Raw genomic sequence first — 17794 nt, 5'->3', positions numbered from 1 at the left:
AAGCTCCTCCAGTACATTTAGTCTTATATGTAACACCAGTGTTCCAAAGCTCCTCCAGTACATTTAGTCTTATATGTAACACCAGTGTTCCAAAGCTCCTCCAGTACATTTAGTCTTATATGTAACACCAGTGTTCCAAAGCTCCTCTGGTACATTTAGTCTTATATGTAACACCAGTGTTCCAAAGCTCCTCCAGTACATTTAGTCTTATATGTAACACCAGTGTTCCAAAGCTCCTCCAGTACATTTAGTCTTATATGTAACACCAGTGTTCCAAAGCTCCTTTGGTACATTTAGTCTTATATGTAACACCAGTGTTCCAAAGCTCCTCTGGTACATTTAGTCTTATATGTAACACCAGTGTTCCAAAGCTCCTCCAGTACATTTAGTCTTATATGTAACACCAGTGTTCCAAAGCTCCTCCAGTACATTTAGTCTTATATGTAACACCAGTGTTCCAAAGCTCCTCCAGTACATTTAGTCTTATATGTAACACCAGTGTTCCAAAGCTCCTCCGGTACATTTAGTCTTATATGTAACACCAGTGTTCCAAAGCTCCTTTGGTACATTTAGTCTTATATGTAACACCAGTGTTCCAAAGCTCCTCTGGTACATTTAGTCTTATATGTAACACCAGTGTTCCAAAGCTCCTCCAGTACATTTAGTCTTATATGTAACACCAGTGTTCCAAAGCTCCTCCAGTACATTTAGTCTTATATGTAACACCAGTGTTCCAAAGCTCCTCCAGTACATTTAGTCTTATATGTAACACCAGTGTTCCAAAGCTCCTCCGGTACATTTAGTCTTATATGTAACACCAGTGTTCCAAAGCTCCTCCAGTACATTTAGTCTTATATGTAACACCAGTGTTCCAAAGCTCCTCCAGTACATTTAGTCTTATATGTAACACCAGTGTTCCAAAGCTCCTCCAGTACATTTAGTCTTATATGTAACACCAGTGTTCCAAAGCTCCTCCAGTACATTTAGTCTTATATGTAACACCAGTGTTCCAAAGCTCCTCCGGTACATTTAGTCTTATATGTAACACCAGTGTTCCAAAGCTCCTTTGGTACATTTAGTCTTATATGTAACACCAGTGTTCCAAAGCTCCTCCAGTACATTTAGTCTTATATGTAACACCAGTGTTCCAAAGCTCCTCCAGTACATTTAGTCTTATATGTAACACCAGTGTTCCAAAGCTCCTCCAGTACATTTAGTCTTATATGTAACACCAGTGTTCCAAAGCTCCTCCAGTACATTTAGTCTTATATGTAACACCAGTGTTCCAAAGCTCCTCCAGTACATTTAGTCTTATATGTAACACCAGTGTTCCAAAGCTCCTCCAGTACATTTAGTCTTATATGTAACACCAGTGTTCCAAAGCTCCTCCAGTACATTTAGTCTTATATGTAACACCAGTGTTCCAAAGCTCCTCCAGTACATTTAGTCTTATATGTAACACCAGTGTTCCAAAGCTCCTCCAGTACATTTAGTCTTATATGTAACACCAGTGTTCCAAAGCTCCTCCAGTACATTTAGTCTTATATGTAACACCAGTGTTCCAAAGCTCCTTTGGTACATTTAGTCTTATATGTAACACCAGTGTTCCAAAGCTCCTCCAGTACATTTAGTCTTATATGTAACACCAGTGTTCCAAAGCTCCTCCGGTACATTTAGTCTTATATGTAACACCAGTGTTCCAAAGCTCCTCCAGTACATTTAGTCTTATATGTAACACCAGTGTTCCAAAGCTCCTCCAGTACATTTAGTCTTATATGTAACACCAGTGTTCCAAAGCTCCTTTGGTACATTTAGTCTTATATGTAACACCAGTGTTCCAAAGCTCCTCCAGTACATTTAGTCTTATATGTAACACCAGTGTTCCAAAGCTCCTCCAGTACATTTAGTCTTATATGTAACACCAGTGTTCCAAAGCTCCTCCAGTACATTTAGTCTTATATGTAACACCAGTGTTCCAAAGCTCCTCCAGTACATTTAGTCTTATATGTAACACCAGTGTTCCAAAGCTCCTCCAGTACATTTAGTCTTATATGTAACACCAGTGTTCCAAAGCTCCTCCAGTACATTTAGTCTTATATGTAACACCAGTGTTCCAAAGCTCCTCCAGTACATTTAGTCTTATATGTAACACCAGTGTTCCAAAGCTCCTCCAGTACATTTAGTCTTATATGTAACACCAGTGTTCCAAAGCTCCTCCAGTACATTTAGTCTTATATGTAACACCAGTGTTCCAAAGCTCCTCCGGTACATTTAGTCTTATATGTAACACCAGTGTTCCAAAGCTCCTCCAGTACATTTAGTCTTATATGTAACACCAGTGTTCCAAAGCTCCTTTGGTACATTTAGTCTTATATGTAACACCAGTGTTCCAAAGCTCCTCCAGTACATTTAGTCTTATATGTAACACCAGTGTTCCAAAGCTCCTCCGGTACATTTAGTCTTATATGTAACACCAGTGTTCCAAAGCTCCTCCAGTACATTTAGTCTTATATGTAACACCAGTGTTCCAAAGCTCCTCCAGTACATTTAGTCTTATATGTAACACCAGTGTTCCAAAGCTCCTCCAGTACATTTAGTCTTATATGTAACACCAGTGTTCCAAAGCTCCTTTGGTACATTTAGTCTTATATGTAACACCAGTGTTCCAAAGCTCCTCCAGTACATTTAGTCTTATATGTAACACCAGTGTTCCAAAGCTCCTCCAGTACATTTAGTCTTATATGTAACACCAGTGTTCCAAAGCTCCTTTGGTACATTTAGTCTTATATGTAACACCAGTGTTCCAAAGCTCCTCCAGTACATTTAGTCTTATATGTAACACCAGTGTTCCAAAGCTCCTCCAGTACATTTAGTCTTATATGTAACACCAGTGTTCCAAAGCTCCTCCAGTACATTTAGTCTTATATGTAACACCAGTGTTCCAAAGCTCCTCCAGTACATTTAGTCTTATATGTAACACCAGTGTTCCAAAGCTCCTCCAGTACATTTAGTCTTATTGCGACCGTCAGGTCGCACTTACTATCAAAAGTAAGTGCCGTCCGTCAGTCTGTCTGTCACACGTCATACGTCACACTTTTGCCCTGCTCATATCTCCGCAACCGTTGCCCCGATCCATGCCAAATTTTGCACAAATACTCCTTGCCTGCCAAATCACAACCTCCATCCATCAATTCACACATTACCCTCTTCTAGCGCCACCATGAGGCCGATTCTTGCAATACACATAATTCGACACAGCTCCTACAATTCTTGCCCTAAAATCACGCAAATCGGTACACAGTATGTCTACACTCATGTCATCAACATGGATCTGTCTAATACAGCGCCACCATCAGGCCGATTTTTTTAAACACATATTTGGACACTGCTCCTACACATTTTGCCATAAAATCACGCAAATCGGTACACAGTGTGTCTACACTCATCTCATCAATATGGATCTGTCCCATATAGCGCAACCAACAGGCCAATTTCCTCAAACACATTTTTGGACACTACTCCTACACATTTTGCCCTAAAATCACGCTGCGTCCTGACGGTCGCTTATCTCCCTATTAGGGAGTCTTACTGGTATGTAACACCAGTGTTTCAAATCTCCTCTGGTACATTTAGTCTTATATGTAACACCAGTGCTGCTGTTCCAAAGCTCCTCTGGTACATTTAGTTCTGGATGGGTAGGGTTTGAGCTGCTCATTTTAAAAGTAGCTCTCAAGTCAAATAAGTGTCAAACCTTGGTCTAACTGGTCTCTAGACTACTGTATGTACTGTAGTTGTGCAGTGAGAAAAGGAGCCATGTTGTGGCCATAGACTGTAATAGCACTGTGTATATATTTAAACCAACTCTACATGGCTCAACGTTTTCAGGCCAAGGACCCCTTGGTTGAGAGAGAGATGAAGCAGGGACCCCCACAACCTGTTCATAGATTCCATATAGTTTCATTGTTTGACAGCACAATCATCATTGTATTTTGGATTCATGTCAATTTGTGTTTTCAGATATTTAACCACTTGAACCGTCAATACTTAATAAACTTCACCTTTCACTCTGTACTTAAGCCATGTTTCCATAAACTTATTCGAATTAGGGAAGCAAATTATCAGTAATGCGTATTAAGACTAAGTGAATTTAGCCTTTTTCCTAACCCTAACCCTAACCCAAACCCAGCCGTAGATCTGCTATGTTTGGCTAAAGTTCTCAGAATATGTACGCTAGGGTTCAAGTGGTTAAATATAAAAAAGGAGGAAAAAAGTTTCTATCACTCAAAAGATTTGGAGGACCCCCTTTAGTAACTCACCCTTAGGGGTCCCGGACCCCCTGTTGAAGACCCCTGCATTAGAGGTTAGATAAACACTGTGCATTTTGATTGGTGTATTGATTGATTGGTGTATTGATTCATTGGTGTATTGATGTATTGATTGATTGGTGTATTGATGTATTGATTGATTGGTGTATTGATTGGTGTATTGATGTATTGATTGATTGATGTTTTGATGTTGATGGTGTTGTCATGGTAACAGGTCCAGAACCTTCTCCAGGCTCAGAACAAAGAAGGACTGGAACTGAAAGACCTTCTGTCAACCCCTCATGTACAGGTCTGTACTACTAATACAATACTGTTCTACTAATACAATACAACTACTGTACTACTAATACAATACTGTACTACTAATACGTAAGCAATTTACCCCGAGTGAGAGGACATTATGCTCTCATAATGTCCGCAGTGAGGGTGTTATCGGACGAGGCGCAGCCGAGTCCGATAACACCCTCACTCAGGACATTATGAGAGCATAATGTCCGACCCCGAGTGGTAAATAGCTTTTCTACTACTTTTTCCAGTATACATGAAAGAAAACACATAGTTGTAACTTGCAAGGATCTTAAGTTACAATCATTATTGCCTATAAAACTTCCGCGAGACAGCAGATAGTTCCACAAACAACATCTTCTACTCACCAACAGATGGCGCCAACTCCATACTAATCCATGCGTCTAGCTTACAGCTAAGCTAACGTCAGTTAGAAGTACCGTTCCGGCCGTAAATAGAGGCTGTTCGCTTCCAGAAAGGCATAGGTTCAGAGAAAAGGGGCTTTAAAGTTGGCGGATTGCATTGGATCCAAATAAATCGGCGACTATAGCATGCACGTTAGTAAACATAGGACCGTTGCCACCGTCATTTGTTGGTTGGGGGAAAGGTGTTCCGACTACCTCCTGAAGTCCCCGGATGTACACTGAGGTGCATTGATCTCGGACAAGTCCTCATACAACTTTGCGGCAGTTGTTTTGTCATAACCTCCGGAATTTAGCCAATCAGAATCCAGTATTTGAACACGTGACTAGAAAAAGTGGTAGAAAATACAACTACTGTACTACTAATACAATACAACTACTGTACTACTAATACAATACAACTACTGTACTACTAATACAATACATACTGGAACTGAATGACCTTCTGTCAACTCCTCATGTACAGGTCTGTACTACTAATACAATACTGTTCTACTAATACAATACAACTACTGTACTACTAATACAATACTGTTCTACTAATACAATACAACTACTGTACTACTAATACAATACAACTACTGTACTACTAATACAATACATACTGGAGCTTCAGTTTGTCATGTTTGTTTCAGGCGCTGCTATTGGCTCATGACATGTGTTTGTTACATGTGTTTCTATTGGCTCATGATGACATCATGTGTTTGTGACATGTGTTTCTATTGGCTCATGATGACATCATGTGTTTGTGACATGTGTTTCTATTGGCTCATGATGACATCATGTGTTTGTGACATGTGTTTCTATTGGCTCATGATGACATCATGTGTTTGTTACAGGCGCTGCTATTGGCTCATGATGACATCATGTGTTTGTGACATGTGTTTCTATTGGCTCATGATGACATCATGTGTTTGTGACATGTGTTTCTATTGGCTCATGATGACATCATGTGTTTGTGACATGTGTTTCTATTGGCTCATGATGACATCATGTGTTTGTGACATGTGTTTCTATTGGCTCATGATGACATCATGTGTTTGTGACATGTGTTTCTATTGGCTCATGATGACATCATGTGTTTGTTACAGGCGCTGCTATTGGCTCATGACAGCGTAGCGGAGGTGGAGATGCAGCCGGAGCCCCTCCCCCCTCCAGGAGACAGCCAATCACAGTGGGGGGGCGTGGTCACACAGTGGGGGGGCGAGACGGTCAAGATCGTACGACTGGAGAAGGCACAGGATGTACCTCTGGTAACGCCCAAATATGGACACATGTGATACTACTACACACTACATAAACAATACATTATACACACACACACACACACACACACACACACACACACACACACACACACACACACACACACACACACACTGTACCACTGGTAAACACACATCTCATCAGATGTAATGTGATCAATAATAAATCAATAGCAAGACATTGTAGTTGGCATGGATGTACAATACCCTAACCTTAACCCTGATCAATAGTATAAATCAATACCCTAACCCTAACCCTGATCAATAGTATAAATCAATACCCTAACCCTAACCCTGATCAATAGTATAAATCAATACCCTAACCCTAACCCCATTTATAAAATACAAATGGTTTGAATTTGTTTCATGTCTATGATATGCATCCTAACAATGCTTCATGTCTATGATATGCATCCTAACAATGCTTCATGTCTATGATATGCATCCTAACAATGCTTCATGTCTATGATATGCATCCTAACAATGCTTCATGTCTATGATATGCATCCTAACAATGCGTCATGTCTATGATATGCATCCTAACAATGCTTCATGTCTATGATATGCATCCTAACAATGTTTCATGTCTATGATATGCATCCAAACAATGCTTCATGTCTATGATATGCATCCTAACAATGCTTCATGTCTATGATATGCATCCAAACAATGCTTCATGTCTATGATATGCATCCAAACAATGCTTCATGTCTATGATATGCATCCAAACAATGCTTCATGTCTATGATATGCATCCAAACAATGCTTCATGTCTATGATATGCATCCTAACAATGCTTCATGTCTATGATATGCATCCAAACAATGCTTCATGTCTATGATATGCATACAAACAATGCTTCATGTCTATGATATGCATACAAACAAGATCCTTTAACATATATTTGAACAACTTGACAACATGTCAGGCACAAAGATATTTCATTAGATGGTTGTAATTTATTTAGCATGAGGCATAAGGTAATATATATATATATATATATATATATATATATATATATATATATATATATAAAAGGTATTCTCACTTCTGCCTCCGAGCAGACATTAGAAAGATTCTTACTTAAATGTACAAAATATGGACTCTGTGTGTGTGTGTGTGTGTGTGTGTGTGTGTGTGTGTGTGTGTGTGTGTGTGTGTGTGTGTGTGTGTGTGTGTGTGCGTGTGTGTGCAGGGGGCTACAGTGCGTAATGACATGGACAGTGTGGTGGTGAGTCGGATCGTACGGGGCGGAGCGGCGGAGCGGAGCGGACTGCTGAGCGAAGGAGACGAAATCCTGGAGATCAACGGGATCGAGATCCGAGGGAAAGATGTCAATCAAGTGTTTGATATACTGGTACACACACACACACACACACACACACACACACACACACAAAGAGAGAGTAGCACAATGGCCTCTACTTTGTCCCAATTTAACTGTTAGATAAAAACATTTGCCAAAGCACCCATAGATTTATCTTGCCTGTTTCAGAGTTGTATTCAGACGGAGATTCCAACATCCTCCACCAGCTGGGTTTGAAACTAATGGAGAACATGCCTTGGAGCATGTTTACAATATTTTACACTATTTCTAATAAAGGGAACTCATAACTTTCTTAACTCATTTAACGCTGATCCCGAGTATACTCGTGAAAAATACTCGAGTACTCGGAGTGCCGATCCCGCGAATACTCGTGAAATATACTGTATATACAGTAAAGCTGGCAAGCTTACCGTATGGTCCGTTGGAAAGTGCTGGCACGATTTGACTCGCCAATTTATCATCATCGCGCATCCACGTGCACACAATAGTGATTCCTTAACATGGAAGCCGACGGTCTATCTCATCTTTGATGTCCATTTTCTCCAAAAAACACTTTTGAAGCCAAGGATGGCATTGGATTCTCGCTAAAATAGCACAAGCTGAAAGGCAACGATCCTCCATTACTGCACCCTGCAAGTGCTTAACCCTAACCCTAACCCTTTTATAATATCATAATTTAAATCATTTACTGCCAGAGTTTAGTCGGGGGATATCTTAAAAAGTCCTGGAATAAATTCCTTACCAAATAAATTCTTCACCAATGTATTTGTAAAGGTGTCTAGTAACACTTCTCACAAAGACTGAAATTCAGTTTCCCTAGGAGAATCCTTGACAGCTGCTGAAAGTCGGGGTCCCATTAACGTAACTACCGTAAATATCCAATTAATAGCCGGGTGGCAAACTGCCGCCGGGCCTCATATATCCGCCGGGGGTCCGATCCCATTTTGCGCAATAAACGCCCGTCTCAAATAAGTGTCAGGTTCGTTTAAGCGTCTGGGCCGTTATTTGTAATAAATATTATAATGATTTGGTTTTATGTAACAGCCCAGGCCATTATTTGCCATTTATTTTATCTTTGTTTGGTTGTTTTATATTATTTGCTATTTATTTAACTTAACTGGTCATTTATGTTGCATGGCAGTGGTGCACTGAAAACAGCAAATCTACAAGCTCACAGCACGTCGCAACGCACCGCTCTGGCTCAGTGCACGCCCGGTACCAGACAGACAGGCAGGCAGTCTGCTGCTCCCTCTGTTAAGAATCATTTGATTGGCTACTCTGTTTTGATGGCAAAGGATCTTGATGTAGAAATCTCTGCTACTGGATGTTAATCAATCGTTACCTCGAGTAGTTTACATGCCCGCTGCCTCGTTGTGATCCGGTTTTTGTGTGTTTATTCAACTTTCAGCATGATCACAGATGTTTAAAAAAGACAGGTGCCATTAAAAAACACTGAATTATTTTGCTGATTACAATAAAAATCATAAAATCATAAAATGCATTTGCCTATCTAAAAGTCCATATAACCTAAAAACACAAATCTAGAATCCATTATCATTTAAGAGTCTGCACATGTATGGGATTGGTGATTTCTTGTATCTCTCAGTTTTGCATGTTGGAGTGTCCAGGTCATCTCCATTCCTTGTTTGGCGACCAGAGATCTCCTTCCTGAGGGGGGGTAACCAGTTTCTGAAGTTTGACTTAAACAGCTTCCTTGCAAAGTCCAGACACAGTTGGGTGTCTCTGCTAGGGTGCACAATGCGAGGGTGCGGAGAGCCTCTGTGTATCCTGAGTATCTCCGGCCGAGTATGATTTTGCAAGCCCGTTTCTGAACTCTTTCCAGTCTTTTAGTCTGGTTGACAGTCAAGGAACTGTGCCAGACTGGGACTGCATACTCCAGCACTGGACGCACATAGCCTGTGTAGATCGAAACCAATTCTGTGTCTTGAACTCCAAATTTCTTGAGGCGACATAGGACAAACAGCTTTCTATTGGCTGAGGTCAGCATATAGTCCACCTGGCTGTCCCATTTCAAGTCAGCTTGAATGGTGACCCCCAGTACCTTTACTGTGTCACAAACCTCTAGTAGGTTTTGGTCAATGGAAAGTGTTGGCAGGGCCGGTTTTTCTCTCATAATGTAATGTTTAATGTAATATTAAAATATGTTTTCATATAGGATCAAAGGTTGTATGGTCATGATTCACTGCCATCCTGGATGGCTTGGTTCGAGGCTTAACATAATTGTTATAAACATTTTTGTAAAAATCTATGGTGAAAATAAATGGGGAATATTAAGTGGCACCAGGAAACCACTTCCGCTGCGACGCTCAATGGGATGAGTTGGATTATGAAGAGGTGAGCTTTCAGACAGTAGTGGAAAATGTTGTTCGGGTTAGTAGACTAGTTATGACATCCTCACTTCAGTTCTATAGCATACTGAGGCCACACAGCAAAATACTCAAGTGTTTAACTCTCAGACTTAATACAAATTGACTCTCAGAGGTTATTTGAAGATAACCAGTAAGACTCCCTAATCGGGAGATAAGCGACCGTAGGTCGGCATTTTATGTGAGCTGCAGTGGAGGGGGTCCTCCACTGGGGGCGTCACCACTTTTGCATCCGTTCTGGAGCACGAGGAGTGGGTGGTCCCTGGGAATTCCCTGTGAGCAGCCCCGTTGGGGTGGTCATTTGGTCATTTTTGCACATTTGGTCATTTTTTACACTTGGGGGTCCCCCAGGGAGCTGGGGGTCCCTGGGGCTCGGGGGGTCCTTTTGGCAGGCAAGGAGTGTGTGTGCAAAATGTGGCATGGATCGGGTCAACGGTTGCGGAGATATGAGCAGGGAAAAAGTGTGACGTGTGACCACATTTGGTCATTTTTTACATCTGGGGGTCCCTGGGGCTCCGGGGGTCCTTGGAGGTTGTAGTTTGGCAGTCAAGGAGTGTGTGTGCAAAATTTGGCATGGATGGGGGCAACGGTTGTGGAGATATGAGCATGGCAAAAGTGTGACGGACTGACTCACTGACTCACCCACGGACAGCCTGTGGAGGTTTTGGTAGTAAATGCGACCTACGGTCGCAATAATACACTATTTTGAGGTGAGACCATGGAGGCTTAATAATACAGTAAGTTGGAGTTGGCTGAGAATCTTATATTTACAATTGGCTTAAAGCCGCAGCCCACTTCAAGCAACGGACACAGGACACAGGACACAGGACAGTGGTGAAGCCTCAGTGGTGAAGCCTAAGCCAGCCCAGGCACTGAGAGAGAGAGAGAGAGAGAGAGAGAGAGAGAGAGAGAGAGAGAGGGAAGGGGAGAGGAGAGGAGCAGGGCAGTGTATCGAATTACATTTACAACAGAGAGGGAGGGCTAGAGACGCACACTTTGGGGGGGGGGGGGGGGGGGCAAATGCACAGAGAGAGACGCACACTTTGGGGGGGGCAAATGCACACTTTGGGGGGGGGGGGGCAAATGCACAGAGAGAGACGCACACTTTGGGGGGGGCAAATGCACAGAGAGAGACGCACACTTTGGGGGGGGGGAAATGCACAGAGAGATGAGTTAGCTCACAACTTTCCACTTCTCTCTTTCACCTCAATCGCAGTAACATCCGTATACACCACGTCATCGCATCACCAATAAGTTTTATTTATTATTTTTTTTATTTTTTTTCCAATGTTTTTTTCTCAAACATTTTTTTTTTCTCAAATTTTTTTTTTCTCAAAACATTTTTTTTCTCAAAAAATTTTTTTTCTCAAAAAAATTTTTTTTCTCAATTTTTTTTTCTCAAATTTTTTTTTTCTCAAAAATCTTTTTTTCTCTAAAAACTTTTTTTCTCAAAAAATTTTTTTCTCAAAATATTTTTTCCTCAAAAATATTTTTTTCTCAAATTTTTTTTTCTCAAAAAATATTTTTTTCTCAATTTTTTTTTCTCTAAAATTTTTTTTTCTCTAAAATTTTTTTTTTGAGAATTTTTTTTTCTCAATTTCTTTTTTCTCAATTTTTTTTTTCTAATTTTTTTTCTCAAAAAAATGTTTTTTCTCAAAAAAAATGTTTTTTCTCAAAAAACTTTTTTTTTCTCAAAAACTTTTTTTTTCTCAAAAAACATTTTTTTCTAAAAAAAAACATCAGATCGTGGCCACCCTGTACCTCAGGGATTTGTTTTCGACGAATATTTACTCCTATAGACGCAACGCGACGACCTAGAGGGGAGGCCGGCGCAGCCGGCCGACCTTCTAGTTCCATACATTATGGTTTAAAGTAACACTTGGTTGCATAATGCTTCAGAGTCCAGAGTCTGTCCAGCTGGAGTTAATTGGTATTTAACCTAGATTTGTCTTTAGCTGGCTGATGTAATGACTTATTTTGGAGCAGATTCCAATAGTATAAACATTTTTAAAAGGCTTTCATATACTCTTGATATTTTTTTTATTTTTTTTTATTTTTTTTTTCAAATGAGATTTGTCCTAATAGATTGAAATGTGCTCAGTTTGGGCCATATATAATCACAATAAATAAATGAATCAATTATTTGGATTTAATAGGCCTAGGTCTATTTTTGTTTCCAAAAATGTTGTGTACACGTAACTGAAATTAACGCTAGGAACATCCCTAAAAACAGGAACAGTTTGTATGTGTGATAAAGAGGAAAGAAGCCCAGCCATAACATGAAATTGTGTATTAGTTGGGTACACATTGCACAGCACATACAGTACATCTGCAAACACGCATGTGACCTTCATTATAATATGGAAGAATTTATTGGGGTAAAATATAAACCTTGCCAGCTTTAAAGTAGGGTTGTTCGATTAATCGATTTTTAATCGTAACCCGGTTTTTTTCCTTTGGACGATTTAAAAAAATGGAAATCGTAAAATCGATTTTCACTTTAATTAGGGAAATTCTTACTCATTGGAGCCTTGCACGCGCAAAAAGTACACAGCCCCGTCCTCCTAAAGCAGGACGACAAGGTCCGACACCAAATTAATACTACTTTCTATCTGATGTGTAATTTCTTTGATGCGCGTTTAGCGCACGTCAGACTGAGCAGAGTTCACCACCGCACTGCGCTCACTCGCGATGGTTCAAGCAGCAAACAGAACAAAACGCTGCTGAGCTGGTAAACTTACTTACTTGTTGTAGTTTGAAAGAAGCTTATTAATTCTGTGTTACCCACCTACTGACTGTAGTCTACTCCTACTGTCCCTGTCACTGTGTTAATTTTGCGTCGGGAAGCGAAGCGCTTCGCCTCCGTTTACAATCAGTCAACATCTCCGTGCATGAGTGGTGCAGGGCAGGGGCGTAGCCAGGAATTACATTTTGGTAGGCGAAATGCCTACCAAAATGCCTCACCAGCCTCCAAGAGCTGGCTTGTTTTGGCTGTTTTGTCACTCACTATTGATAATGAAACACTAAGGACGCTAAGTTGTATGTGATTGTTGCACAACTAAAGTTATTATTATTAATACCCTTATTGTTTTATTGCATTTTGCTATTTGGCTATATAAAAAAAATCAAAAAATGAAACAATAATGAAAAAAAAAATCATTTCCTTGCATTTTTTAAATGAAAACAAAATAGTTGAAACAATGTATTATTCTTTTAACAAAAAATCGAAATCGAAATCGAAAATCGGGATTTCAGAGAAAATAATCGAGATTTTATTTTTTGGCCATATCGAACAACCCTACTTTAAAGGGTTAGGGTTAGGGTTAGGGTTAAAAGCCTGTTACCAATAGCCGCCTGGCCTCTTTTAAGCGCCCGGGGTCCACATCGATTTTGCGAAATAAACACCCGGGCTACTAATTGGTGATTTACGGTATACAGGAAAAAACATTGCAAGCATTTGTTTTGCACGAAAAACATTCCTCGGGGTGAAGGTGGCTCCCACAAAACTGTGAAAAGTGATGACTCATCACTAAACCATAGTTTTGGGGGTCGGCTTTTAGCCCAAGGAATGTTTTTCATGCAAAACAAATGCTTGCAATGGATTCAGAATCATGAAAAACCCCTAGTTTGACCCCTCACATGCTACTTAAAGCAGATCTATTTTGGTGTGTTTTATCCTGTATAGTTAATTTAATGGGACCCCAGCTTTCAGCAGCTGTCATGGATTCTCCTAGGATTCTCCTAGGGAAAGTGAATTTCAGTCTTTGTGAGATGTGTTACTACTTTACTAGACACCTTTACAAACACATTGGTGTGAGATGTGTTACTACTTTACTAGACACCTTTACAAACACATTGGTGTGAGATGTGTTACTACTTTACTAGACACCTTTACAAACACATTGGTGTGAGATGTGTTACTACTTTACTAGACACCTTTACAAACACATTGGTGTGAGATGTGTTACTACTTTACTAGACACCTTTACAAACACATTGGTGAAGACATGTTTTGGTAAGGAATTTATTCCAGGATATGACACTATTTCTGAAGATATCCCCCGACTATTTGTTTAGTTTCCTCCAGCTGATTTCTGCTCTGATGGTCATGTGTGTGTGTGTGTGTGTGTGTGTGTGTGTGTGTGTGTGTGTGTGTGTGTGTGTGTGTGTGTGTGTGTGTGTGTGTGTGTGTGTGTGTGTGTGTGTGTGTGTGTGTGTGTGTGTGTGTGTGCGTGCGCGCGCGCGCGGCGTGCGTGCGTGCGTGCGTGCGTGCGTGTGCGTGCGTGTGTGCGCGTGCGTGCCTCTCAGGCGGACATGCACGGGGTCCTGACCTTCGTGTTGATCCCCAGCACTCAGAGCAAACCTCCTCCTGTTAAAGAAACTGTGGTGAGTACTGCCCTCTGCTGGCTGCTCAGAGCATTACAACCTGCTGGCTGCTTAGAGCATTACAACCTAAGCAAAACAATAGGATGTGGAACCTGATTGGTTGACATGTTGCAATGCACCTAGACATGTATTTACTGTTATTGAACAATTTATTGATTGAATACTTTATTAGTCATAAATGTAAGCAGAGGTACAGTCAGACATTAAGGCTAAAAGGACAACACAATACTTTATTAGTCATAAATGTAAACAGAGGTACAGTCAGACATTAAGGCTAAAAGGACAACACAATACTTTATTAGTCATAAATGTAAACAGAGGTACAGTCAGACATTAAGGCTAAAAGGATAACAATACTTTATCAGTCATAAATGTAAACAGAGGTACAGCCAGACATTAAGACTAAAGGGATAACACAATACTTTATCAGTCATAAATGTAAACAGAGGTACAGTCAGACATTTAAAGGACATCTCCTCCCTAAATCACTCCTAGGCTCATTTTCCTACTTATATTGATCCCAAATGACTGTCCATGGGGTCTATTAGGTCTTATATTGATCCCAAATGACTGTCCATGGGGTCTATTAGGCAGAAATGCTCCTGTTGTCCAGTTTCCCCAGCAGAACCCAGCAGCTCTCATAGCATAGAGTGGAGCCTATAATATAAGCCTATCGCTTATACACTATTTGTTGTGGTCAAAAGTGATTTTCTTTTTCATTAATGTGTTACTAGTTGTCATTAAAAAACACATCCATGCGATATGATTTTAGGCTCCACTCTAAGTTATGTGGTCTGCTGGGGAAACTGGACAACAGGAGCATTTCTGCCTAATAGATCCCATGGACAGTCATTATGGATCAATATAAGTAGGAAAATGAGCCTAGATGTTATTTAGTGAGTTGTCCTTTAAGCTAGGGCTGTTCGATAAATCGATTTTTAATCTAAATCCGGTTATTTATTTTGGACGATTACAAAATAAGAATATCGTCAAATCGATTTTCACTCACGCCTACTGTAGGCCTACTGTCCTACTGTCACACCTACTGTAGGCCTACTGTCCCTGTCCCCCTACTGTAGGCCTACTGTCACACCTACTGTAGGCCTACTGTCCTACTGTCACACCTACTGTAGGCCTACTGTCCCTGTCCCCCTACTGTAGGCCTACTGTCACACCTACTGTAGGCCTACTGTCCCTGTCACACCTACTGTAGGCCTACTGTCCTACTGTCACACCTACTGTAGGCCTACTGTCCTACTGTCACACCTACTGTAGGCCTACTGTCCTACTGTCACACCTACTTCAGGCCCACTGTCCCTGTCACACCTACTGTAGGCCTACTGTCCTACTGTCACACCTACTGTAGGCCTACTGTCCCTGTCACACCTACTGTAGGCCTACTGTCCTACTGTCACACCTACTGTAGGCCTACTGTCCCTGTCACACCTACTGTAGGCCTACTGTCCCTGTCCCCCTACTGTAGGCCTACTGTCCTACTGTCACACCTACTGTAGGCCTACTGTCCCTGTCACACCTACTGTAGGCCTACTGTCCCTGTCACACCTACTGTAGGCCTACTGTCACACCTACTGTAGGCCTACTGTCCCTGTCACACCTACTGTAGGACTACTGTCCTACTGTCACACCTACTGTAGGCCTACTGTCCCTGTCACACCTACTGTAGGCCTACTGTCCTACTGTCACACCTACTGTAGGCCTACTTGCATCTAGGTTAAAGTTCAAAGGTTAAAGGTTGTTAAACATGTTTCAGGTTCATGTCAGAGCTCACTTCGACTACGACCCCTCAGACGACCCCTACGTCCCCTGCAGAGAGCTGGGTTTGTCCTTCCAGAAGGGAGACATCCTGCACATCATCAGCCAGACCGACCCCAACTGGTGGCAGGCCTACCGGGACGGAGATGAGGATAACCAGCCTCTGGCAGGCCTGGTACCAGGTATACTATAACCCTAACCTAACTACTACCTAAACCTACTATACTATACTATATTATACGATACGATACGATACGATACTATACGATACTATCAGTATGTCCAACTGGTGGCAGGCCTACCGGGACGGAGATGAGGATAACCAGCCTCTGGCAGGCCTGGTACCAGGTATACTATAACCCTAACCTAACTACTACCTAAACCTACTATACTATACTATACTATACTATACTATACTATATATACTATACTATACTATACTATACTATACTATACTATACTATACCAGTAAGACTCCCTAATCGGGAGATAAGCGACCGTTGGTCGCTTATCTCCACAAATAGGCCAAAAGTTTGTTTTACCAATTATTACACTCTATGTGAACATTTACATCAACAAATCCCAAGTACTATGCAGAACGACCCATTTCAAGTTTTTAATGTACAACAATATTTAGAAAATAGGTCTACAAGCTCACAATGCTACGCATTGTCCTCATCCCTTATATTCCCATAGGTTATATGGAGATCTCAGTGTTTGTCAGTCCTTGTTCATTTATGCCCATATATGGACATCTCTATATCTACTGTAACAGTCCTTGTCCCTTTATGCCCATATATGGAGATCTCTTAACTGTAAGTCCTTGTCCCTTTTATGCCCATATATGGATATTCCTGATGTCATCAGTATATGAACATATATGGGCTTTCTGATATGCCCATATATGGAGATCTCTTAACTGTAAGCCCTTGTCCCTTTTATGCCCATATATGGATATCCCTGATGTCATCCGTATATGCCCATATATGGGCTTTCTAATATGCCCATATATGGAGATCTCTGTATCTCCATATATGGGTATAAAAGGATACTTCAGGTCTGACATCAGGTTTGTTTATATTGGGTTGCTAGGTTTGACATCACAAACTCCATGGGCCATCTGACCTAGAAATCTATATTTGGGCATAGATGACTCATCGTGACCTCATCATGATTTCAATCGCTATAAAAGGACTCTCAGTGACATACACTCTCCACAGATAAAGCAGTCAACCAGCCTACCAGTCAACCCATTCTTTGATTACTTTGTACAACTAGATTAACTTTTCAATGGCATCCCCACTGGAATTGACCGAAATGTACGACAGACAAGTCTGACCTCACCAGCCCATACTTGGGCATGGACAACTTATATCTCCATATACGGAGATGGCCATATATGGAGATACGATGACATCACAGAGTCCACAGCTGATGATGTGGCGTGATGTCATACAATACACAAACAAGCCCTATATAAAGGGGCAATTCTCACCAGGGAAGAGAGCATTCCCCACTAGCTGAGTATCTTAAGATGGTTGGATGTGATGATAAGCTATAAGCTTAGTTGATCCTGGCGATAAGGTCTGAGTCGAGGAATGCTCTCTTCCCTGGTGAGAATTGC

General features: G+C 41.0%; 1 protein-coding gene across 1 annotated transcript in view; it reads left to right on the top strand.

The window, feature by feature from the left end:
* The window catches only part of pals1a (protein associated with LIN7 1, MAGUK p55 family member a), a 78243-nt gene that overhangs the window by 28931 nt on the left and 31518 nt on the right, over positions 1-17794 (top strand). The window contains exons 6-10 of the mRNA XM_080750180.1: positions 4540-4614; positions 6124-6285; positions 7493-7654; positions 14320-14397; positions 16169-16352. Of these exons, the coding sequence (XP_080606306.1) occupies positions 4540-4614; positions 6124-6285; positions 7493-7654; positions 14320-14397; positions 16169-16352 (661 nt within the window). The remainder of the gene's footprint in view (positions 1-4539; positions 4615-6123; positions 6286-7492; positions 7655-14319; positions 14398-16168; positions 16353-17794) is intronic.

The sequence above is a fragment of the Nannobrachium achirus genome (genome assembly GCF_963921795.1).
Source record: "Nannobrachium achirus genome assembly, chromosome: 20".
Lineage (NCBI taxonomy): Eukaryota > Metazoa > Chordata > Actinopteri > Myctophiformes > Myctophidae > Nannobrachium > Nannobrachium achirus.
The sequence above is the reverse complement of the archived record's forward strand: the minus strand, read 5'-3'. Positions and strand labels throughout refer to the sequence as shown.